This window comes from Dendrobates tinctorius, unplaced genomic scaffold (genome assembly GCF_039654945.1).
Source record: "Dendrobates tinctorius isolate UK_male_01 unplaced genomic scaffold, ASM3965494v1 ptg000404l, whole genome shotgun sequence".
NCBI lineage: Eukaryota > Metazoa > Chordata > Amphibia > Anura > Dendrobatidae > Dendrobates > Dendrobates tinctorius.
The window spans coordinates 1,446,421-1,473,635 of NW_027362069.1; the positions used below are offsets into that span (position 1 = coordinate 1,446,421).

Here is a 27,215-nt window from a genome sequence, read left to right on the forward strand (position 1 = left end):
TATAGTCGGCGACGCCCATAGTCAGGACGAACTATTTAAAGACCTAGGGCGTGGCCCAGCCCTCAGCCAGCATGACAACCTGGTTAACCCTATCCCGACTGGAACAGAATACCCAACAGGGTATTACCGCTGTCTGCCGGACACCCTGGTGTGAACAGTGTCCGACATGACAGTACCCCGCCTTCTACGAGGGACCTCCGGAACCTCACCATGTCGAGGACCTGGCTTGTCCAGATGGCGACGATGGAACATATTAACCAGTCGATCAGCATGAATGTCAGAGGCCGGCACCCATGTCCTCTCCTCAGGACCATAGCCACGCCAGTGGACCAGGTACTGTAGAGTGCGACGCACAACCCTAGAGTCCACCACTTTGGACACCTCAAATTCCAATGCGCCATCCACAAAGACGGGAGGTGGTGGCCCGGGGGAACCATCCACCAAACCCACGACCTTCTTTAGCAATGCTTTGTGAAATACATTATGAATCTTATACACAGCCGGCAACTCCAAACGAAATGCCACGGGGTTGATCACTGCGGAGATTCTAAATGGGCCAATGAACCTGGGACCCAACTTAAGTGACGGTATCTTGAGCTTAATGTTCCTAGTAGATAACCACACCCAATCACCCACACACAGGTCCGGACCTGGCACACGTCTGCAGTCAGCCACCCGTTTGTACCTGGAACCCACCTTCAACAAGCGCTGCTTGACTCTCCTCCAAACAGACGACAATTGAGCTCCCAACTGGTCCTCCTCAGGGACGCCAACTGAGCACCCCTGACGCAAGGTGCAAAATTGAGGATGTTGACCATACACACAAAAAAAAGGAGATTCCCCAGACGATTCCTGGCAATGGTTGTTTATTGCGAATTCTGCCAGAGGAAGAAACGCTGACCACTCTTCCTGATTGTCGGAAATAAAGCAGCGCAAGTATTGCTCCAGGTTTTGGTTCATCCGCTCAGTCTGTCCATTCGACTGAGGGTGGAAAGCCGATGAATGAGATAATTTGATTCCAAGGCGAGAACAAAAAGCTCTCCAAAACTTTGCCACAAACTGCGTACCTCGATCAGACACAATGTCAGACGGGACACCATGAAGTCTGACCACCTCGCGAATAAATATCTGAGCAAGAGTCTTAGCATTGGGCAAAGACGGTAAAGCAACGAAATGTGACATTTTGGGGAACCTATCAACAATTACCAAAATGACTGAGTTCCCTGCCGAGGCGGGCAAGTCAGTAATAAAATCCATGGAAATCTCAGTCCATGGCTTACTGGGCACCCCGAGAGGCTGCAAGCTACCAGCGGGACGGGAACGAGGAGTCTTGGCCCGTGCGCACGTGTTACAGGCAGCCACATTTGAGGCCACATCCTGCCGGATTTTAGGCCACCAAAAACGACGCGATACCAGTTCCAGAGTGCTCTTAACCCCTGGATGACCTGCCAGTACCGTGTCGTGATGTTCGCCCAACACTCTAGAGCGTAGATGTAGCGGCACAAAAGATTTATTAGCAGGCAACCCCGGCGGTACCACCTCCTGAGCCTCCGCAATCTCTGCCTCAATCTCTGTCGTGATGGCAGATACCACCACACCCTTTTGGAGAATAGGCACCGGCTCTTCACATAACTCTCCACCAGGAAAACACCAGGATAAAGCGTCTGCCTTAACATTCTTCGACCCAGGGCGATAGGTAACAATGAAGTTGAACCGGGTGAAGAATAATGCCCAGCGAGCCTGTCTGGAGGACAGGCGCTTAGCAGATTCTAAATAAAGCAAATTCTTATGGTCGGTTATCACAGTAATCTGATGAACAGCCCCCTCCAAGAAGTGTCGCCACTCCTCAAATGCCAATTTGATGGCCAATAGTTCCCTGTTGCCAATATCATAATTACGCTCCGCAGGCGACAGCTTCTTGGAGAAGAAGGCACACGGATGCAACTTGGCCCAAGAAGGGCCCTGAGACAGTACAGCCCCCACTCCAACCTCCGACGCATCCACCTCCACGACAAACGGTAAGGAGACATCGGGCTGCACCAGAATGGGCGCTGAGGCAAAACTATTCTTGAGGAATTCAAACGCCTGTACCGCAGGCTCAGACCAGTCAGAAAAGTCGGTACCCTTCTTAGTCATGTCAGTCAGTGGTTTGGCAATCATAGAGAAGTTCTTAATAAATTTCCTATAGTAATTGGAGAAGCCAAGAAATCACTGAAGCGCCTTAAGATTATCAGGCCGATCCCAATGTAGTACCGCCTGCACCTTTGCGGTGTCCATCTTAAAACCTGAGGCGGAGATTATATAACCCAAGAACGGTAGCTCCTGTACGAAAAACACACATTTTTCAAGCTTGACATAGAGCCTGTTCTCTCTGAGCAACTGCAGAACCTGTCTAACATGCTCTATATGTGTATCATGGTCGCGAGAGAAAATGAGGATGTCGTCAAGATAAATTATAACGAACCTCCCCAACAACTGAGAGAAGACATCATTAATGAAGTGTTGAAAGACCGCCGGTGCCATAGTCAACCCAAACGGCATTACCAAACTCTCAAAGTGACCCTCAGGGGTATTGAACGCTGTCTTCCACTCATCCCCCTGACGGACTCTTATAAGATTGTACGCCCCCCTGAGGTCCAGTTTGGAGAACCACCTGGCACCAACCACTTGGTTGAATAAATCGGGTATAAGTGGCATAGGGTAAGGATCACGGACCGTAATCTGGTTGAGTTCTCTGAAATCCAGACACGGGCGTAAACCGCCATCCTTCTTTTTAACAAAGAAGAAGCCAGCAGCCAGAGGAGAAGAGGAAGGTCTAATATGACCCTTGCTCAGGCTATCCGCAATGTATTCCTTGAGAGCTAGCCTCTCGGGACCTGAGATATTAAACATTCTAGCTTTAGGTAACTTGGCCCCTGGTTTCAACCTAATAGCACAGTCGTAGGGGCGATGCGGTGGTAGTTCCAAACAACCCTTCTCAGAAAATACATCCGCATAACCCAGCAACGGCTCCGGGATACTGGGGGTCAAAGCGGAAATACATGTAGCCAGGCACCTCTCCTGACACTCCCTGCTCCACTGAATTATGTCCTGGGTCTTCCAATCAATAACAGGATTATGCATTGACAACCATGGAAAGCCCAGAACCATCTGAGCCGGTAAGTTACTAAGCACCTTACAAGTTACCCGCTCTGAGTGTAATACTCCGATGTGGAGTTGTATATCCAACACACACTCTGTGATCTCCCCTTGAGACAACGGGGAAGCATTGATGGTAACCACCCGGATGGGGTTCGGCAATTTCTCCACCGGAAATCCCGCTGTATGCGCGAACCTCTCATCAATGAGATTGGCAGCTGAGCCACTATCAATAAATACTGTAATAGAGAGCATTTGCCCCCCAAGTACCACCCTAGCAGGGAGCATACACTGGGAAACCATGACGGAGGATACACAAAGGCTCAGACTAGACTCCTCCAAACCCTCTGAGCCTATCAGTTTTCCGCCGGCGCGCCCTTCTTAGGTACCAGGGGGCAAGCGTTAATAAAATGTCCTCCTTTGCCACAAAAAAAACAGAGCCCCTGCCTTCTGTGCCAAGGACGTTTAGGCTTGTTACTCGGTGACTGTGCTATACCAGCGATCTGCATGGGTTCCACGGATTCACCCGCGGCAACCTCACCGACCACTCCCCCACCTCCCGGAGGCAACGAAACCAGCGCCCCCTGACGGAGACGTCGGTCTATGCGTACTACAAGTGCCATCGCAGCCTCCAGAGAGGCGGGAGTCTCATACATTAGGAGAGTCTGTTTAACCCTTCCAGAAACCCCATGCAAAAATTGACTTCTAAGCGCAGGGTCATTCCACTGCGTGTCCACCGCCCAGCGCCGGAATTCCGTGCAGTAATCCTCAGCTGGTCGATCACCCTGTAGCAGTGAGCGTATCTTAGACTCTGCTAAGTTTAATCTATCTGGATCGTCATAGATCAAACCCAGAGCAGAGAAAAAAAAATCTACAGATTCAAATGCCGGTGAGTCTGAAGGGAGTGAAAAGGCCCAGGCCTGTGGGTCACCACTCAGCAAAGAAATCACCAAGCCCACGCGTTGAGCCTCATTACCTGAGGAATGTGGACGCATACGGAAATACAATTTGCATGATTCACGAAACACCGTGAACTTACCACGATCACCAGCAAATCGTTCAGGAAGGGGAAACTTGGGCTCAGCTGCCCTGGCTTCAGCCTCAGCAGGTACTGCAGGAGCTGACAGGCCTTGTCGCTGGACCGCCCCCCTGAGTTCAGTGACCTGTATGGCTAGAGCCTCCAGCTGCTTGGTTAGGGAAAGTATAGGATCCATAGTAAGTAACCCCTATATTCCCTTTTTTTTTTTTTTTTTTTTTACTTTATTATTTGGGCCGACTATAATGTCATGGAATGCCTAGGTTACTTTAGGCAAAAACCCCGGGACCCCTGCGATGTCCCTCAGACTAGGGGAACCCTGTCTGTCCCTCTACCCAGGGTTTACACTGAAGGTGTGCCTGCCTGAGCCTCCACCCTGTCCCTGTCTCCTGTCCAGCCCTAAGCTGAACCCACCTCCCTCCACCCAGTGAGGGGACCAGACACCAGACCCCACAAATACGTATGGACAGGGGTAAAAGAAACACCACACAGTTAATACACAAGGGAATACAATAATGTGCAAGGGCAACCAAATATATATATAACAGATTGGAGAAAGAACCACTGAGGGATATACTGCACCAGATATCAGACGCTCCAACACCACCACTGCTGACCGGTATTGCTAGCACTAGGCTAAAGCTATAGTCGGCGACGCCCATAGTCAGGACAAACTATTTAAAGACCTAGGGCGTGGCCCAGCCCTCAGCCAGCATGACAACCTGGTTAACCCTATCCCGACTGGAACAGAATACCCAACAGGGTATTACCGCTGTCTGCCGGACACCCTGGTGTGAACAGTGTCCGACATGACACACTGAAGGCAGGACTGGAGTAGGACAGCTGGAACACTGGAGACAGGACTGGAGTAAGACGGCAGGAACACTGAAGACTGGACTGGAGTAGGACGGCTGGAACACTGGAGACAGAACTGCGGACGAGAACAAAGAGCAAAGGTAGCTAGACTGAGAGGCTGCTGTGGAGAGCAGCCGAGAACGAAACTGCAGGAGCAAAGAGCACACAATGAAGCGAGGCCAGAGTGTTAGGAAACACAACGATCAGACGCCTCCCTCAGGGGGAAGCGGCCTGATATGGCCCCGTCTGGTCAGCCATTGGTCCAAAGGTGCTTCCAGGTCAGGGCACAGCCGGAGCATAAGAAGCAGGAAGGAGGCGCGGCCGCGGCCTATGGCGCATGCGCATAGCATGCAGGGAAGGCATCGGTCGCAAGCCCGTCTCAGGTGACCGCCGCGGCCGTTGGGTGGAGAGAGGCTGCGGCGTGGGAGCAGAGGCCAACTGCGGCGTGGGAGCAGAGGCAGGGTGAGTATGGCGGAGCGGTGTAACACCCTAATCCTAAGAAAGATCATCTCACAACAAATTATAGACCTGTATCCCTCTTATACATTGACTTAAAAATCTTTACATCCATTGTGACTAACAGGATCAATAAAATCCTCTCTCACCTCATCCATCGGGATCAGGTTGGTTTTATACCAGCGCGACAGGCCCCAGATAATATTAGGAGAGCGTTAAATATTATTCATACAACTAACCTACAGCGAAAGCGACTTCTCCTGCTTGCATTAGATATGGAGAGGGCTTTCGATTCGGTGTCCTGGACATATCTCTTTACGGTTCTATCGGAAGTCGGATTCTCCCCTAAACTTATAAAGTGCCTCCAATTGTTATATGACAGCCCTATCGCTTATGTAAAACTCCCGTCACCACATCCCCCTCCAATTAATATTCAGTGGGTACCAGGCAGGGCTGTCCTCTATCTCTGGCTCTTTTTGCACTTGTAATGGAACCCATTGTGGAAGCAATAAGGAGAGATCAGAATATCCTGGGCCCTGAGAATATGGGAGACCAATATAAAGTCAGCCTCTTTGCGGATGATCTCCTGCTAACATTAATAAGTCCCCACACTACACTCCCTCACTTGTTTTCTCTCCTTCATGAATTTGAGAAGATCTCAGGGTTAAAGATTAACATTGATAAATCCGAAGCATTATTTGTAAATTTTCCTAAGACAGAGCAAACTAATATAGCCTCCCATTTTGGCTTTATACACAAAGAACAATATCTAACATATCTGGGTATCAACTTAACAGCCAACAGGTCACCTCTGTTTAGGTGGAATTACACTCCACTGATCCAAAACTTCCAGAGGGACCTGGATAGATGGGCTTCCTCAAAGTTATCCTGGCCCGGCAGAATACATGCATTAAAAATGGTGTCACTGCCTCACTTCTTATATCTATTTAGGTCCCTCCCAATTATGGTACCAGCCAGAATGTTCACTCATTCACACTCTGTGATGTCTAAGTTTCTTTGGCTCGGAAAACAACCCAGAATTGTGCAAAAACTTATCACAGAAAAGAAGGGGGTTTATCCCTCCCTAATTTTACACTTTATTACAAGTCGGCACAGATTGCTCCATTAATAAGTGCGTGTTCATATCCCAATAGTCCGAGATGGGTTATTCTGGAATCATTTCTCTCCAAACCATTCTCTTTATCAGGCCTAATGTGGACCACAGACCGACTTCCACAGGGGTTAATGAATGTGGCTCCTTTTACAGTCCACTCGTTGCTTCTTTGGAGAAAAGTCTGGTTTAAATATAACTTACAATCAAACCCTTCTCCCCTGACAGCTATATTACAAAACCCCATGTTCCCGCCAGGCCTTGAGCCACAAATGTTTTCTTGGTGGAAGCTGAAAGGTATTCATATACTTAAACATTTGTGTCCCCATTTAATATCTTACTTGACAGACAGGAATTTGTTAAAAAATTTGAACCTCCAGTTAGGGAGGTAATGCGACTGAACCAGATCTTTCCACTTTGCAAAGCAGATCCTCCCGAGCGGTACTACTCTCAGGGCAACGAGTTTTGAAAATAAATGTTTAAATGACCCTTTGGGCAGGGGAACGATCTCATTGATCTACTATGCTATAAATTCTCCACAAGATGATAAAAAAATTGAAGTATACAGTATACAGTCACAGATGCATGTACCCACGTGGGGTATACTCGCTCCCTGTGACCTCTGATTGGCATTTGCCCCAGGTCGTTCGGGTTACACCAATAAGCCATCAGGGGTATGTCCCAACCACTATTAGGTGTCACGCCAATAACACGACCCTGGACAGGAAAGGGCCGGTATAAACAGTAACCACCAATGTGATTGGCTGACATTGGCCGACTCAATCATGTGGTCCATAGATGTGACCAGGGAACAGCCCCAATTCCTTTAGGAACACCCCCACTTTACCCCAGAGTTACTCCCCTTGCCTGGATTAGTGCCGGACCTTGGTCTGTTGGAAACACTTATCCGTACCCTCTGAGGAAGCTGACGGGGTGAAACGCCCGTAAGAGGGAACAGTGGTGACTCTGCCATCTTTCTCTGTACACTCCCGGCATGTCGTCTGTAGGATCTGTAATCTCCATCTCTTGTTAGGATGGTTCCTCCTTTACACTATATGGGCTGTGCTGTATTCCTGGGATATCCCATATAGCACTGGCTGCACTTTATATCTCCTGTCTGTACTCCAGGGATGTAATGCGCTGTCAGCTCTTTATTCTCTCACTATTTATACCCTTTGCTCTGTGTCCTCTCATTATATAAGCTATTCATCTATAAGTGCACAGTATCTATTCCCCTTATACACTGATATCCAGTGATAGATCTACAATCCGCTTACATATATCTATGTATGGATTTATCTTACACTCAATAAATACGGTGCACTTATCTCATCTCCACCTTGATAGTGACGCTCTCTTAGGATACATGTTACTCTATGATGGCACTTTTGCACATGGCCACTAGATGGCGCTACATTTGACATTTGCCTGAATATTTATATCTACACATGGTTTACACAAATTATATTTTCTTGTGCTAACTCTATACTATTTAACATTATAAACTGTGTATTTCTGTAATTATCTGTATGTATACATGATTGATTACCACTTCTGTCTCTGTAAAAACAATCCCCTTTAACCCCTTTCTGACATGGGGTGTAAATGTACGCTGATGTCGGACTCCCTCCCTTTGATGTGGGCTCCGGCGCTGAGCACACATTTTTTCCGGCACATGATGGACCGGAAATTCCACCCATCGGTGACCCTGTCACGTGATCGCGGGTCACCATTGGGTTGGCATGACAGCCAGAGGTCTCCAACAGACCTCTATGGTTTTGTCACTGCCAGATCCTATGAGTGCTGCCCATTGGTCGGTGCTCATAGCAAGTGAGCAACTCTGCTACATACAGGAGATCTGGTCATCGCCTCTATGTAGCAGAGCCGATTGGGTTATGACAGCTTCTAGTCTCCCATGGACACTATTGAAGCATGCCTGTGGAGACATGGGGGGGGTCAGCAGGCGGTCTGGACCACTAGCCAAAACCGCATGGCACAGGGATCGTCCTGACGAATTCCTGCTATCCTTTAAACGTGGGCAAAACGCTACTCAGACAACACAAGGGGAGGGTAAAAGTGTGACAATGCTTTATTCTACCACAAAACAGGCAAATAACACATAGAACAGTCCCAGCAAAATACCCAAGATGGGGCACATTACAGACTCTCACCCTTCCACTGACCTGTCGGGATAATAGCTGCTGTGACTTCAGATCTTCCAGGGTCGCTACCCCACCTGTGGCGCACACACAGAGAGGAGGTAATGATAAGTGTAGGAAGATGACAGGTTATTGAGTCCACATAAGGTACAAGGCCAGTTGATCTGAGGATCACAACCTGTCTCCAAACGTATCCATGTTTCAGCGATGGTCAATGGAGCAGATCTGTATTCTTCCAACCGAGGCTGAAAACCCCTAGGTTGTTTCCTGTAGAATCACAGGTCCGTGTCCCTCATAATGGAGCCATGATGATAAATGGCTGCCATCCTGTCTCTTGTCCTTTTGGGATGCATGGATGTCTTGGCAGAATCTCTTTGGCTGTTTCTCTCTGTCTCTTTACTCTTTATACAGAGGCCTGTAACCTATTTTTAGACTTAAGAAGTGTCCCTCATTCAGTATTTACATAAAGGGGAAGAATGGAGATGAGATCAAGTAGCATTACTTGATTATTTAAAATATTTGCATAGTTTTTCCCTCTCTGCTTTATAAGTCAAGAAACTGGCTCCATAACACAATGTATAATTAGCATATCAGCAAACATCACTAGTGATCAAGGATAAGCACAATAAAAGTCACTATTACTGACTTACACAAACAAAAGTCTGTTTTCTTGACCAACCAGAAATCAACACTTAAATTTGAAAGCCAACATACAGATAACATTCTATTATTCTTCATTTGCTAAAAATAGTCGTCTGGTTAATTAAGATACAATGCTGTATGTCTTCACAATGACAAAAGTAAAAAAATGTTTTTAAAAATATATAAAAAATATATAAAAGTTCAAATCACCCCCCTTTCGCCCCATTCAAAACAAAACAGTACAAAGAAAAAACATACACATATTTGGTATCGCCGCATTCAGAATCGCTTGATCTATCAATATAAAAAAAGAATTAACCCGATCGCTAAACGGCGTAACGAGAAAAATCCAAAACGCCAGAATTACGTCTTTATGATCGCCGCAACATTGCATTAAAATGCAATAACGGGCGATCAAAAGATCGTATCTACTTCAAAATGGTATCATTAAAAACGTCAGCTCGGCACACAAAAAATAAGCCTTCACCCAACCCGAGATCATGAAAAATGTAGATGTGACGGGTATCGGAAAATGGCGCAATTCTTTTATACTTTACCTAATAAAGAGGAGTTATTTTTACTGATGTTTGTTTTGGGTCGTTTATTTTCTGTTGGTAATTAGTTTATCCTATAAAACTCCCATATAATATTCTCACCTTGAATTTATCCTATAAAACTCCCATATAATATTCTGACCTTGAATTTATCCTATAAAACTCCCATATAATATTCTCACCTTGAATTTATCCTATAAAACTCCCATATATTATTCTCACCTTGAATTTATTCTATAAAACTCCCATATAATATTCTCACCTTGAATTTATCCTATAAAACTCCCATATAATATTCTCACCTTGAATTTATTCTATAAAACTCCCATATGATATTCTCACCTTGAATTTATTCTATAAAACTCCCATATAATATTCCATCCTTGAATTTATCCTATAAAACTCCCATATAATATTCTCACCTTGAATTTATTCTATAAAACTCCCATATAATATTCTCACCTTGAATTTATTCTATAAAACTCCCATATAATATTCTCACCTTGAATTTATCCTATAAAACTCCCATATAATATTCTCACCTTGAATTTATTCTATAAAACTCCCATATAATATTCTCACCTTGAATTTATTCTATAAAACTCCCATATAATATTCCATCCTTGAATTTATCCTATAAAACTCCCATATAATATTCTCACCTTGAATTTATTCTATAAAACTCCCATATAATATTCTCACCTTGAATTTATCCTATAAAGCTCCCATATATTATTCTCACCTTGAATTTATTCTATAAAACTCCCATATAATATTCTCACCTTGAATTTATTCTATAAAACTCCCATATAATATTCCATCCTTGAATTTATCCTATAAAACTCCCATATATTATTCTCACCTTGAATTTATTCTATAAAACTCCCATATAATATTCTCACCTTGAATTTATCCTATAAAACTCCCATATAATATTCTCACCTTGAATTTATCCTATAAAACTCCCATATAATATTCCATCCTTGAACGCACGCCGCGTGCATCATGCTTTTGTACAATTTGTGAATAATATATATAGGTTCTCCTCGTCTGAGTTATTTTTGAAGGTCAATGAAATACGATTTTCCTGTAATTCATTTCTCACACTCTAGGTATAATAATGACTTTTCCCTGTGTGGGATTTTTGATAAAAAGGTTGACAACTATTTGGACAACCCCTTCTCATTCCTCATGTTTGGAACTGTTAGAATAAAAACACTTATACAAACCTCCCATGCTCCACCGTTTCAGCGGTGTTGGCACTTGTGTTCTTGGCTCTTTTGAGGTTGTTACGTCATGTGATCCCTGTGCCCAATCAGCGCTGACGTCACTGTCCTCACCTTCAGACAAATCAAGCATCATGAGGCCGTCAGAGAGCAGCCGCAGCCCTGGCTTCATGTTCAATACGTCCGAAGGAACAGTGAAGCTGCCGCTGATTGGGTGCAGGGCTCGTGTGATGTGAGAACCTCACATAAGCCCCGGGACAGTGAGTCTCAACACCGCTAAAGTGAAGCTGGCACGCCAGCGGAGTATGAGTGGTTTTATTTTAATGAGGCCAAACATGAGGAATGAGTTCACTGAGAAAAAAAAAATATTCCGTATGGACTATAAGACACACCTAGGTTTTAGAGCAGGAAATTAGGAACAAAATTAAAGCAAAAAATGTGGTCAACTCTGTACTTAATATCCCCTATCCTGGTATATATGGTATCCTCACCCCCATCCTGATACACATGGTGCCCTCAACCCTATCCTGGTATGCAGGGCCCCCATCTCATCCTGGTATGCAGGGCCCCATCCGTATTCTGGTTTGCACGGCCCCAATCAGAAAACCAAAAAAAAATTACACTTACCTACCCGGCGCTCCCTCGCTGCGTCCTGCTCTGGTTTCAGCAACTGCTTTATGCTTGTAAGCAGTGCTTGGTAGGGACGTCATGCGTTGCTCACAAGCAGAGCACAGCTGCCGGAGTACTCACCAGGACTGTGCGCACAGACAGCAGCGAGTATTCCTTCCTCTTCAGTAGCGCGCAGTGTCAACCACCGGCTTCCTGCTGCTGCCGGCGGTCACTTGTGCCGCTACTCAAGAAAAATGAATATTCATTGGATTCATTCATTCATCAGGAGACTTTAATATTGAAGTATATTCAAGCGGGACTAGATGAAGAAAACCCTAAAATCATGTATCATGTTATCCGAAACAGTCAGAAAACTAGCCCCATATTGGCAGATCCCAGACTTCAAACTATATACTTTGCAAGTTTATAAGCCCCTCCAGTGTCAGGAATAGATAGTATGTGAAAATACAGTATATACTGCTCAGGGAGCACTTCCCTTTCAGAGATAATTTCCATATTCATACTAAATAATGGCACAGATCTCCCAGACATTATGACTGCACATATCCCTAGTCTCTATAACGATATTGCACTCATTCCCTGACAGACCGCAGCATGGCCATTAGTTAGAAGCTGCTAATGATCTTTGGAGCAGGTACGTTTTCCCTGAGTGGTACATATTGGGCCGTCTGAAAACTGAGTTTAGTCTAGGACAATTTGTCTGCACTGCTAATTACCATATATACTTGAGTATAAGCCGACTCGAGTATAAGTCGACCCCCCCTAACTTTGCCACAAAAAACTGGGAAAACTTATTGACTTGTGTATAAGCCTAGGGTGGAAAATGCAGCAGCTACTGGTAAATTTCAAAAATAAAAATATATACCAATAAAAGTAAAATTAATTGAGACATCAGTAAGTTAAATGTTTTTGAATATCCATATTGAGTCAGGAGCCCCATATAATGCTCCATACAGTTCATGATGGCCTCTTAAGATGCTCCATACAAAATACGCCCCATATAATGCTGCACAAAGGTTAATAAAGGTCCCATAAGATGCTCCATAGAATAATATGCCCCATATGCTGCTCCATAAAAGTTATGGCCCCATATGCTGCTCCATAGATTGTGCCCCATATGCTGCCCCATAAAGGTTATGGCTCCATAAGATGTTCCATAAGATTATGCCCCATGTGCTGCTGCATAGATTATGCCCCATATGCTGCCGCATAAGATGCTTCATAGAATAAGCCCCATAATATGCTGCCGCTGCTGCTGCTGCAAATAAAAAGATGACATACTCACCTCTTGTCGCTGGGGGTCATGTGCCCCCAGGGCGGGGACACCGGCGATCTATGGGGGACAGGTGCAGGTGTCACCGCTGGCACAGGACCCGGCCCCTGAGATATTCACCTGTCCCCGTTCCAATGCTGCTAACCGCTGTCTGCTGGGTCCTCTGTCCATGACGTTCAGGCAGCAGAGGGCACGCACTAACTATGTCATCGCACCCTCTGCTGCCTGAACGTCACTGACCTGACAGAGGACCCAGCTGACAGCGGCAAGTAGAGTTGGAACAGGGACAGGTGAATATCGCATATAGTTACCCCCTCCTGGCGCGGTCTCTGCAGCCACATTATCTCACGCCTGCCTTCAGCGGTCACGTGGTACCGATCATTAAAGTCATGAATATGCGCATATTCATGACTTTAATGAGCGGTACCACGTGACGGCTGAAGGAAGGCGCCTGAGAGCATGGGACAAGCAGTGGGGCTGCAGAGACACGCCAGGGGGTCAGTATGATCTGACACCCCCCCGCTCCCCCTCCTCTGCCGACCTTCTGGCATATATGAATCACGTATAAGCCGAGAGGGGGACTTTCAGCCCCAAAAAATGGGCTGAAAATCTCAGCTTATACACGAGTATATACAATAACAGCAGTTACAATACCAAACTAGGGCAGTCCCTATAAAAAAAAAAAAAAAACACAAGCATCTGTACTGTGTTTTCACATACTATCTATTCCTGACACTGGAGCAGGTTATAAACTTACGAAGTATATAGTTTGAGGTCTGGGATATATGTGGCTAGTTTTCTGACTGTTTTGGATATCATGCTACATGATTTTAGTTTTTTTTGTCTAGTTTCGCTTGAACATATGTCAATATTAAATAGTCTCCTGATGAATCGCCTTTGGTGAGGAAGATGAAACACATAGAAATGAGAGGCTTGGAGAGTGAGTGTGTATACGTCACCTCACCCTATATACTGAACTGTGGGGGACATGTTTTTTCTATTAGTCACCTATTGACTAACCTTCAGAGGGTGAATTATGGGTATAGTTTTACATTTGGAATTAATAAAGTTTAGCTTTATCCTTTTGTCAGCAAACATGAGGAATGACAAGAGACAACCCATTTAAGAAGATTCAATTTTGGTTAAAACTATTCCAACACTATGAACATAAAAAAGGCTTCTCCCCTGTGTGACATCTCTGATGTTTAACAATAGTTGATTTCCAAGTAAAACATTTCCCACATTAAGAAAATGAAAAAGACTTCTCCTCTGTGTGACTGCTCTGATGGTGATCAAGAAGCGCTTTCTGGTTAAAATATTTCCCACATTAACAGGAAAAAGGCTTCCCTGCTGTGTGAATTCTCTGGTGCGTAACATAATCTGATTTATTGCTAAAACATTTCCCACATTCTGAACAGGAAAAAGGCTTCTCCCCTGTGTGAGTTCTTTGATGGCTATCAAGACTTATTTTCCATTTAAAACATTTCCCACATTCTGAACATGAATATGGCTTCTCTGCTGTGTGAGTTCTCTGGTGCTTAACACAATCTGATTTATTGTTATAACATTTCCCACATTCTGAACATGAAAAAGGTTTTACTCCTGTGTGGATTCTCTGGTGATTAACACAATTTGATTTATTGTTAAAACATTTACCACATTCTGAACATGAAAAAGGTTTTACTCCTGTGTGGATTCCCTGGTGCTTAACACAAGCTGATTTATTGTTAAAACATTTCCCACATTCTGAACAGGAAAAAGGCTTCTCCCCTGTGTGGGTTATTTGATGGCTATCAAGACTTATTTTCCTTTTAAAACATTTCCCACATTCTGAACATGAAAAAGGCTTCTCCCCTGTGTGAGTTCTATGGTGAATAACCAAATCTGATTTCCGGATAAAACATTTCCCACATTCTGAACAGGGAAAAGGCTTCTCCCCTGTGTGAGTTCTATAGTGATAAACTAATTGTGATTTCCGGTTAAAACATTTCCCACATTCTGAACAGGGAAAAGGCTTCTCCCCTGTGTGGGTTTTTTTATGGATATTAAGACCTATTTTCAATTTAAAACATTTCCCACATTCTGAACATGAATATGGCCTCTCTGCTGTGTGAGTTCGCTGGTGACTAATAAGATGCTCTTTCCGGTTAAAACATTTCCCACATTCTGAACAGGAAAAAGGCTTCTCTCCTGTGTGAGTTCTCTGGTGACTAGTAAGATGCTCTTTCCGGTTAAAACATTTCCCACATTCTGAACAGGAAAAAGGCTTCTCTCCTGTGTGGATTCTCTGGTGTTTATCAAGATTCCCTTTCTGGTTAAAACATTTCCCACATTCTGAACAGGAAAAAAGCTTCTCCCCTGTGTGAGTTGCATGGTGATTAACCAAATCTGATTTCCGGTTAAAACATTTCTCACATTCTGAACATGAAAATGAATTCTTTGCTTTAGGAGCAGTTTGTTTTTTAATGCCTCTTTTGTGACTTTGATTTTCCTTAGTAGTAAGTAAAGAATCAGAAGATGGGACCTGTTTCATAGGATCAGATGACAGATCTTTGCTGTGAATGGATGATGGTATATCTGGAGTAATAGCAATCACTTCCGTTGTATCTTGTAGGATCTCAAGATCATCAGATTTAAAAATTGAAGATGTCAGCTGTCCCTCTGATCTCCTGGTACAGTCCTCTGCTAAGATAAAAAACAATTTTTTTAATAAAATATCCTTGAGTTTTATATTTTTGAACATTTCTACTTAAACTGACGATAAAAATGGCAAGCTATGTAAAAAACTTTAATTATTTAACAAGACAATGACAGTTCACAGTCTAATAGAAAACCTTGTTGGATGAGCCAGTAGTGTGCGGTGTTCAACTGTTTGTTCATTCTGCCTCCCAAATGTCAAATATAAAGAAACCAATCAATGTTATGTAGGTGAAAATAATACCAATTCTCATCTCACAAAAAACAAGTCCTCAATCAGGTTCATCATCTGTCAATAGAAAAACAAATAGGGCAGGTTACATATAATGCTAGTTAGGGTTAGTGTTGGGGCTACAGTTAGAGTTAGTGTTGGGGCTAAAGTAATGGTTACTGTTAGGCTAAAGTTGGGTTACTGTTAGGCTAAAATTAGGGTTAGGGTTACTGTTAGGCTAAAGTTAGGGTTAATGTAAGGCTAAAGTTATTGTTAGGCTAAAGAATTAGTTTTTTCTCAATTGTCTCCCCAATAATTTGGTCACGTCAGAGTTTTCTATTTCTGGAAAATAAAAATGAATAAAATGGCCCGTCAGTATTATAGTGCAGAGGAGGCTTATGCACTTTTATGTTCAGACAGCGAAGAAAGTGCAGTGTCAGATGGCGATTTGGATTTCGAGGGCTTTACTGTAGTAGCAGCGACAGTGATAGCTCAGAAATGAGCAGCGATTCTGGTCTATCCTCACACACAAGGACCAGTACAACAAGAAGGACAAATAGCACTTCTGGAGAAATGTCTCCAACTCAGGGAACAATGCCCAGTACTAGCGCTGTCCCTAGTGCTCGTGAATTGGTGCACACCAATGTCCAAGGGGCTTTGCCTCTTGACATAGCATTTCCTAGATAGGAGGCTTCAGATTTGGCTACTTCATTCATCCCTAATTTTAAGGTCATTCCTGGTATAAATGTGGAGTTGGAAAATTTTGGACCAATTATTTTTTTAATTTGTTTGTGACAGATAGCTTGCTAGAGCATATTAGTCTACAAATTTATATATTTATGTCGCTCCTCACCCAACCGCCTCCAAGACTTCTCCTGAATATCCCCCATCCTCTGGAATTCTTTGCCCCAATATATCCGACTATCAACCACATTCGGATTCTTCAGACGGAACCTGAAAACCCACCTCTTCAAGAAAGCTTACAGCCTGCAATGACCCAGCTACCTCCTCACCACTACCGGAGATATCGCCTCAACCAACACCAGAACTGCTGCAACCCACCAACCTACTGTCTCCTTCCCCATCATCCCGTAGTATGTAAGCACGAAAGGGCCGGGTCCTTTTCCCTCTGTATCAGTCTGTCATTGTAAGTTTGTTTACTGTAAGTGATATCTGTAATTTGTATGTAACACCTTTTCATGTATAGCACCATGGAACCAATGGTGCTATATAAATAAATAATAATAATAATCCCAATTAATCAGCCAGAATCCATGATCCTATTATGCTAGGTCAAATTTATGGACACCAACTAATGTCCTAGAATGGAAAACATTTTTAGGACTTACATTCGCTATGGGGCTTGTAAAAAACGAGCATTCTGTCCTATTGGTCCAACCGCCCTGTTCAAGCCACCTCTATGTTTTCTGCTGTTCTTCCTAGGACCCATTATGAAATGCTCATGAGATTTTGGCATTTTAACGACAATAGTCAATGCCTGCCCAGAAATGTCCCTGAACATGACAGACTATTCAAAATCACACCCATCATCGAAGACTTGACAGAAAAGTTCTTAAAGCTTTACACCCCAGCAGATAACATTTCCCTTGTAAAATTCAAAGGAAGACTGCACCTCAAGTAATTTATTACTAAGATGGCAAGGTTCGGAATAAAGCTCTATAAAATGTGCGAGAGTTCAACCGGATACACATCAGTTTTTCGCATTTATGAGGGGAAAGATAGCCAATTAAACCCACCAGGATGCCCAACTTATCTGGGGACATCGAGAAAAATCGTTTGGGAGCTGATAAGCCGGAATAGTTACCGGTAATGCTCTTTTAATGAGTCCACGACAGCACCCACTGGAGGAATTGGATCCGCCCCATTTGGAACAGGAAACCCTACATGAAAGATAAAAGGGGCGGTCCGCCTTTCCTCCTCAGTTTTGCATTTCAGAGTACCAGGAGGACCGCCAAGGATTAGGCAATGTCTTTTATTCATCTTTAGCAGATATACTTTATTATCGATATCTTTAGCAGGGAGGGAAGTGAGCGGGTGCTGTCGTGGACTCATTAAAAGAGCATTACCGGTAAGTAATCCGGCTTTTTACCCTTCGCCACGACTGCACCCACTGGAGAGATTCCAGAGACCATCACCTGGGTGGGACCACCGTGCCAAGGACAGTACTGCCAAAGCTTAGGTCAGAAGTTGATGAAAGGTCAAGTCTATAGTGATAATAGAAGGTAGAAGGAGATGACCAAATTGCCACCTTACATATGGTTTCAATTGGAACGTCTCCCCTCTCGGCCCAGGAAGTCGCCATTGCTCTAGTGGAATGCGCTCTAATGCCTTCCGGAGGATCTTCATTTTTTGCGGAGTAGGCTAAGCGAATGGCATCCCTGATCCATCGGGAAATGGTGCTCTTCGTGACTCCATACCCTTTTTTACAGCCCTGAAAAGATGCGAACAGAGCCCTACACTGCCTCCAACTCCTGGACCTCTCAATATATTTTAGGACAGTTCTTCTGACGTCCAAAGTGTGGAATTTCCGCTCCTCTGGAGTGGAGGTGTTTGAGCGCCAACTGTTGATTCTGCCGCACTAGGGTGTGGCCCGTCTTAATTGTCTGTGGCCGAATTGGATCTTTGGTAGAGATTTTACGTGCACGGAGAAAAGAATACACAAGACAAGGTGTATCGTGTCAGTATGATTCTTCTCTGTCTTTAATCCAAAAATGAACAGCTTTTATACAGAGTTTGTGTTATTACATCATGGGTACATTTCTAAATTACTATTTACCGTTCCCATGTCGCTACGTATCACTATGTACGTTTCTGAGTTACTGTTTACTGTTCTTATATGCTACATAATCACCGTGTACATAAGTATTGTTCTTTAGCCTGATCCACCCTTGTCCACCCAGTATTGCGGTATTACATGAAGCCTAGGTGGGTCATGCACAGAAATAATTCAGCAGAAAATCAGAAGTATCTTAAAGCAACATGATCCTACTATTCAGCAAAGCGTCTATATAGTGGTACAGTTTTGATTCTTGTATATATTCATGTGCCATATATTCTCCCCTTAACAGAGGGATCTTCAAAGAAGGTTGGAAGAAGTATCTCTTGAGATCTATGGTATTTTGTTTATACCTTAGGCAGGTATGAGGGGTCCGGCTTTAATATTAATCTATCCTGGTATACCTGAAAAAAGGGTGGATCTATGGACAGGGCCTGGATATCACCCACTCTTCTAGCAGATGTCAGTGCTACTAAGAGGGCTGTCTTGAGTGACAAGTATTTGAGGGATATTGTGTCTATTGGCTCAAAGCGTTCTTCCATCAGGGCATCTAAGACCAGATTTAAGTCCCATGCAGGGATTGCAGGTATGTGAACTGGAGTTATCCGTTCGCAAGCTGTATTGAATCGTGATATCCACTTATTTCCTGCTATATTATGGCCATACGGTGCCCCTAACACGGACACCTGAACTTTCAGTGTGTTTACTGCCAGGCCCAAGTCCTTCCCTCTCTGTAGAAATTCTAGGATAGGAACTATCGGGACTTCTGTTGTATGAGGTGCTGTATGAAACTGTAGGAATTTCTTCCATATTCTTGTATAAATCTGGGTCGTGGACTGCTTCCTGCTCTGTAGCAGTGTAGCAATTAGTGTTTCAGAAAAGCCTCTTGATCTTAGTAGCTGCCTTCCAAATTCCACGCCGTCAAGTGTAAGCTATCCACTTGGGGGTGGAAAAAAGGGCCTTGGGAGAGTAGGTTGGGAATCGAAGGAAGGACCCAAGGATCTGTCACTGACATAATTCGTAGCCACGAGAACCACGGTCTCTTGGGCCAGAATGGTGCTATCAAGATTACTCTCGCCTTGTCTTCTCTGATCTTCCGAATCACCTGTGGCAGGAGAATCAATGGAGGGAAGGCGTATGCCAGTTTGAACTTCCATGAGGCCTGGAGGGCATCCAGTATGTCTGGGTGATCTGACGGGGACAGGGAAGCAAACATCTTTATCTGTCTGTTCTCTTTCGTGGCAAAGAGGTCCACCTGAGGTTGCCCCATAAGGCTACTATGTCCTTGAAGACTCGGCGATTGAGGCACCACTCCCCTTGCCGAAGTGTGTTTCGGCTTAAGAAGTCTGCTTCTCGGTTGTTCTCTCCCCTGATATGAAGAGCTGAGAGGGACAACAAATAGCTTTCGGCTAAGTTTAAGATTCTTGCCGCAGAAGACATCAGAGTCTCTGATCGATTACCTCCCTGTCTGTTTATGTAGGCCACTGTAGTGGTGTTGTCCGACAAGATCCTGACATGTTTCTGTTGGAGCTGTGGAAGAAAATGGTGAAGAGTATAATATACCGCTGTCAGCTCTTTTAAATTAGACAAGTATTCCCATTCCTCTCTATTCCACCTTCCTTGACAAAAGCTATTCCCCATATGGGCTCCCCAGCCATGGGGGCTAGCATCGGTGGTTAGGATACAAGATGGTACTATAACCCATGGGTCTCCTGAGGATTGATGGTCATCATCTAGCCACCACTCTAGAGAAGTCAAGACCTCAAGTGTTAAGGTTATCTTGCTCTCGAGGTGACCACCATGTCGCCTGTCCTCTTGGAGGATCTGATGCGGACATGATAATGGGCCCACCGGACTGCCGGGGCACAAGAATTTAGCGACCCCAATAGCGACATTGCCCCTCTCAGAGACATGCGTGGTCTACCTATTGCTGCCTCCACTTTCTCTTTTGTGAGTGCAATCTTTACCTGAGGAAGTAGACATCTCTGGGTTGTGGAGTCTAACTAGAACCCTAAAAACATCTGGAGCGAATGCGGAACAAGTCTAGACTTCTGTACATTGATGATCCAGCCTAGATCCTGCAAAGATGAGATCGCGTCAGCCACACGTTTGGTACATTGGGTGACAGAGTTCACAATTATTAGGAAGTCATCTAGGTAAGGTACGACTAGAGTGTCTTTTTGACGAAGATAGGCCATCACCTCTGCCATCACCTTGGTGAAGATTCTTGGCGCTGTAGAGAGGCCGAAAGGCATGGTTGTATACTGAAAATGATGGATCTTGCCTTCGAACACCACTGCGACTCTTAGGTATTTTTGGTATCTATCATGGATATGAAGATGATAGTAAGCATCTTTTAAGTCAATCCCCGCCATTACACAGTTTGGAAAGAGAAGCTTTATGGTGGATCTGATTGATTCCATCTTAAACTTATAATTTTTTATAAACGTATTAAGCTTCCTTAAATTAATAATTGTCCTAAACGTACCATCTTGGTTTGGAAATAAAAATAAAGGAGAGTAGAATCCTCTACCTTCCTGTCCCACTGGGACCTCTACTAAAACGCCCTTGGATAGTAGGCTCTGAATTTCTTCTTCGAGGGCCTTTTATTGAACTATAGGGTTAAGGCGGGTTATGATAAAGAAATCATAAGGGATTTGAAGGAATTCTATTTTCATTCCCTCTTTAATTATACTTAGGATCCATGGGCTCGAAGTTATTTGTTCCCATTTTGAATAAAAAAATTTTAATATACCCCCTACTGGTGGGTCTGATTTTTTAATATTTATTTTCCTTCCAGAACGTTGAACCCCTGAACATGTTACCCTTTTGTTTTTCTTCCCTTGCGGGCCATCTATTTGATCTATCCATTTGCCTCCTTCTTCCAAACGGTCGTCTTTTAAAGGTTCTCCTATAGAAATGGATAGAAGAATCAGGGAAGGCCTTCTTCCTCTCCTTGGCGAGTATGTCATCTAGGGCTTTCCCAAAGAGAAACTCACCCTCGCACGGGGTTGCACAAATCTTAGATTTTGATTGCAAGTCCCCCTTCCAGCTCTTCATCCACAGAGCCCGCCTGGCGTTCACCAGAGCCGCCGAACTCGCTGCCAGCCGCAGAGTGTCTGCCGATGCATCGGCCATAAAGGCTGCTGCGCCTCTGATCAATGGAATAGCGGCCTGTTGTGAGTTCATTTTTCCCTTCACCATTGAGGTCTGATGAACTCCCTCCTCTAGTGAAGGAAGGTAGTGAGACTGATTACCAAACACCTGGGCAGCTAGATGAGGACTGGGTGGCTGGAATTGAGGACTGGATATAAGGCTGCTGACGCCCTTCTTCCTGGCTGGTGATTTTCCTGCTGGATTCTTGGAGACCAGTCTGATTCCTGCATCTCAAAGCTAAGTTTTTCTGCTCTGCTTTGTACTCTTCAGTTTTGCTTTTGTTTTGCCATGTTTTTTGGGAGTTCTGCCATCCCCGGCCGGGGGTGAGCTGAATTCCATTTTTGTCTCTGACCTGTTGATATTTTGCTCTGTCTTCAGAATATACCTGAGTGCTGATATAGTCTTTTGAAGCCTAGCGACTTCAGGGCCTGTTGTTCCTATCAGTCGGTTGGCTCATTTTGATAGGGTTTTTGCGGATGGCAGACAGCAGCTTTCCTATCCTGTCCTATGTAGTTAGCTTGGGCCCCATCATTTGCTCAGCCTATCTTTCTATCTGTGTTAGTGTTTTCATCTTGCTTCACCGTCACTATATGTTGGGGGCTGCCTATTGCTTTGGGGTCTGCTCTGGGGCAGTTTAGTTTTTCCCCTTTCTGTCTTTAGGCTATATAGTTCTCCGGCTGTGATCGAGGGGTCTAGGGCACCGTAGGAACCCCCCACGGCTACTGCTAGTTGTTGTGGATAGGTTCAGGGGTCTGCAATCCGATAGCTGCCAACCTCTCTGGTTTTTTCTGGACTTAGCTGGTATTTTGTTTTTTCCTCCTTCGGTGACTCATCATAACAGAATCACCAGCCATACCGCAGATCCTAGGGTACTCAATAGCAGGAGAGAATTGTAAAAAAAAAAAAAAAAAAAAAAAAAGTGTCAGAATTTTTTTTTTTTTTTTGTGTGTGCATATTTTTTCCTCTATATCTCTGAGGCCGTAGGGGGAATTTTTCTCTCAATGGAGATGAAGCAATTGTCTGATCGTATGGAGCAGCTCGCTGCTGAAGTGCGGGGAATTTCCGCCTATCTTGCTCATTCACATGCTGCTGAACCAAAGATTCCTTCTCCTGATGTATTTTTGGGGGATCGGTCTAAATTCTTGAATTTCAAAAATAATTGCAAATTATTTTTGGCCTTGAAGCCTAACTCGTCGGGGAACTCCGCGCAGCAGGTTAAAATTGTCATCTCTTTGCTGCGCGGCGATCCCCAGGATTGGGCGTTTTCTTTGAAACCTGATGATCCTATTCTGAATAATGTGAATGCATTTTTTCAAGCCTTGGGGTTGTTGTATGATGAACCTAATGCTATTGATCAGGCTGAAAAGACCCTGTTGGCATTAAGCCAGGGTCGGCATTCGGCAGAGTTGTACTGTCAAAAATTCCGAAAGTGGGCGGTCCTTACTACCTGGAATGATGGTGCCTTGGCAGCCCTCTTTCGGAAGGGTTTGTCAGAAACTGTAAAAGATACTATGGTGGGATTTCCTGTTCCCTCTGGTCTTGACGATTCTATGTCATTAGCCATTCAGGTGGATCGGCGTTTACGTGAACGCAAAACTACACGAGAGATGTTACCACCTGTTGAACAAATGTCTGAACCTATGCAATGTGATAGAGTTTTGTCTAGGGCGCAACGTCAGGAGTTCAGAAGGCGTAATAAGCTGTGTTTTTTTTTGTGGAGATGCCTCGCATATTATTTCTGTCTGCCCTAAACGAGAGAAACGTTGTGCACACACGTTTTCTGTGGGTGGTGTTCAACCTAAGTTTCTTCTGGCAATTACTCTGATCTGTCCCTGTCCACATTTTCCGCCAAGGCTTTTGTGGATTCAGGAGCAGCTCTGAACCTGATGGACTTGGATTTTGCTAAACGTTGTGGATTTCCTATGACACCTCTGCGGACGCCTATCCCTTTGAGGGGTATTGATGCTACTCCTTTGGCGAAGAATAAACCTCAGTTTGGGACCCAGGTGGTAATGCGAGTCACCCCAGACCATCAAGAAAATTGCAGATTTTTGGTGTTGCATAATTTGCATGATACCATTGTTCTGGGGTTTCCCTGGTTGCAAATCCATAATCCAGTTCTGGATTGGAAATCTTTGTCTGTGGTGAGTTGGGGTTGTCGGTGTGCCCTTAGTGATGCTCCTGTTTTCCTGTTTTCTCCACCTCTCCCCAGTCACATGATGTTCCTGACTATTTGGCTGACTTTTATGATGTATTTAGTGAGAATGAGTCTGCGTCTTTGCCTTCTCATAGGAGTTATGACTGTGCTATTGAGCTGAACCCGGGGTGTAAATTCCCCAAGGGTCGGCTTTTCAATTTATCTGTACCCGAGCACGAGGCTATGCGATCCTATATTAAGGAGGCATTGGAGAAGGGTCATATTAGACCATCCTCTTCACCCTTAGGTGCTGGGTTTTTTTCGTGGCTAAAAAGGATGGTTCATTAAGGCCTTGTATTGACTATCGTGCCCTCAACAAAATTACTGTTAAATATCAGTATCCCTTACCCCTGATTTCTGATCTATTCTCCAGAGTTAAAGGTGCTTGCTGGTTTACCAAGCTGGACCTCAGGGGGGCGTATAATCTTATTCGCATTAAGCATGGGGATGAATGGAAGACGGCGTTTACTACTCCGGAGGGACATTTTGAGTACCTGATGATGCCTTTTGGGCTCACTAATGCCCCTTCTGTCTTCCAGTGCTTCATGAACGATATATTCCGAGACTTTGTGGATAAATTTTTGATTATCTATCTGGATGATATTTTGATCTTCTCCAAGGATTGGGACTCTCATGTGGAACATGTTCGGACTGTGTTCCGGATTTTGAGGGAGAATTCCCTGTATGTCAAGGTATCGAAATGCCTTTTTGGGGTACAGAGGATTTCATTTTTGGGATTTATTTTGTCTCCGTCAACTATTGAAATGGACCCGGCCAAGGTACAGGCCATTTATGATTGGGTTCAGCCCACTTCTTTGAAGGCCCTCCAGAAGTTTTGGGGTTTTGCTAATTTTTATCGGAAATTTATAGCTAATTTTTCTGGTATTGCCATCCATTGACGGATTTGACTAGGTAGGGTGCTGATGTGCTGAATTGGTCTCCGGAGGCTGTTTCTTCCTTTCAGGAGCTGAAGCGAAGATTCACTTCTGCTCCGGTTTTGCGGCAACCTGATGTCTCACTCCCGTTTCTGGTGGAGGTGGACGCTTCTGAGATTGGTGCAGGAGCGGTGTTGTCCCAAAAAGATCCTGTGACATCTAAAATGAATCCTTGTGCTTTCTTTTCCCGAAAGTTCTCCCCATCCGAACGTAACTATGATGTGGGGAATCGGGAACTGTTGGCCATGAAATGGGCATTTGAGGAGTGGAGACATTGGTTGGAGGGAGCCAAACACCAAGTAGTGGTCCTTACTGACCACAAGAATTTGATTTACCTGGAGTCGGCCAAGCGCTTGAATCCTAGACAGGCTAGGTGGGCCTTGTTTTTCACACGTTTTGATTTTGTGGTCTCTTTTCTTACGGGCACTAAGAATGTCAAGGCAGACGCCCTCTCTAGGAGTTTCCTTGCTGATTCTCCTGTTGTGACTAAGCCTGCTACCATCTTAGGCGAGGGGGTAGTTCTTTCTGCCATCTCGCCCGATTTGAGACGTGCTCTGGAAGAGTTTCAGGAGGACAAACCTGAGCGTTGTCCCAGTGGAAAGTTGTATGTTCCTGACCAGTGGAGGAAGAGAGTGATGTCTGAAGTTCATTGCTCTGCATTAGCTAGTCATCCAGGTATTTTTGGTACTAGAGATCTGGTGAGTCGATCTTTTTGGTGGCCCGCCTTGTCTCGTGATGTCAGGAATTTTGTGCAGTCCTGTGGGACTTGCTCCCAGTCTAAACCTTGTTCTCGCTCTAGTGGCTTGTTGATGCCTTTGCCGATGCCCAGGAGGCCATGGACCCATATTTCAATGGATTTTATCTCTGATATGCCTGTCTCTCAGAGAATGACTGTTATTTGGGTGATTTGTGATAGATTCTCTAAGATGGTCCATCTTGTACCACTCCCTAAGTTGCCATCTTCCTCTGAGTTGGTGCCCTTGTTTTTTGCAACAGGTGGTTCACTTGCACGGGATTCCTGAGAACATTGTATCTGACAGAGGAGTTCAGTTTGTGTCTAGATTTTGGAGGACTTTCTGTTCCAAGCTGGGAATTCAGTTGTCCTTCTCCTCTGCGTTTCACCCTCAGACCAATGGGCAGACGGAGAGAACAAACCAGACTTTGGAGTCGTATTTGAGATGTTTTATTTCTGCTGATCAGGATGATTGGGTTTCATTTTTGCCCTTGGCCGAATTTGCTTTAAATAATAGAGCTAGTTCTACCACTTTGATGTCACCTTTTTTTTGTAACTTTGGTTTTCACCCTCGATTTTCTTCAGGGCAGGTGGAGCCTTCTGCCTGCCCAGGTGTTGACACTGTGGTGGAGAGAATGCACCAGATCTGGGACCAAGTAGTGGATAAGTTGTCTCTCTCCCAGGAAAAGGCCCAGCGGTTTTCCAACCGCCGTAGGACCGTTGGTCCCCAGTTGAAGGTGGGTGATATGGTTTGGTTGTCATCAAAAAATATCGCTATGAAGGTGGCTTCTCCTAAGTTTAAGCCTAGATTTATTGGACCTTACAAGATTTTGGAGATTATTAATCCGGTCTCTTTTCGGTTGGCTCTTCCTGTCACATTTAAAATTCATAATGTGTTTCATAAGTCCTTGTTGAAGAGGTTTGTTGAACCAGTAGTTCCTGTGGTGGCACCTCCTGACCCTATATTGGTTGAAGGTAACATGGAATATGAGGTAGAGAAGATACTGGATTCCCGTCTGGCTAGACGGAGACTCCAGTATTTGGTTAAGTGGAAGGGTTATGGTCAGGAGGATAATTCCTGGGTCTCTGCCTCTGATATTCATGCCGAAAGATTGGTGCGTGCCTTTCATCGGGCTCACCCGTATCGCCCTGGTGGCATGGATGAGGGTTCGGTGACCCCTCCTCAAGGGGGAGGTACTGTTGTGAGTTCATTTTTCCCTTCACCATTGAGGTCTGATGAACTCCCTCCTCTAGTGAAGGAAGGTAGTGAGACTGATTACCAAACAACTGGGCAGCTAGATGAGGACTGGGTGGCTGGAATTGAGGTCTGGATATAAGGCTGCTGACGCCCTTCTTCCTGGCTGGTGATTTTCCTGCTGGATTCTCGGAGACCAGTCTGATCCCTGCAT

At 44.6% G+C, this 27,215-nt stretch overlaps 1 protein-coding gene across 1 annotated transcript in view; it reads right to left on the reverse strand.

Moving 5' to 3' along the window:
- LOC141076412 (uncharacterized) overlaps positions 1-27,215 on the reverse strand; it is a 96,242-nt gene that overhangs the window by 32,819 nt on the left and 36,208 nt on the right. Inside the window, 1 exon segment of the mRNA XM_073563864.1 lies at positions 14,420-15,765. Within this exon segment, the coding sequence (XP_073419965.1) occupies positions 14,420-15,765 (1,346 nt within the window).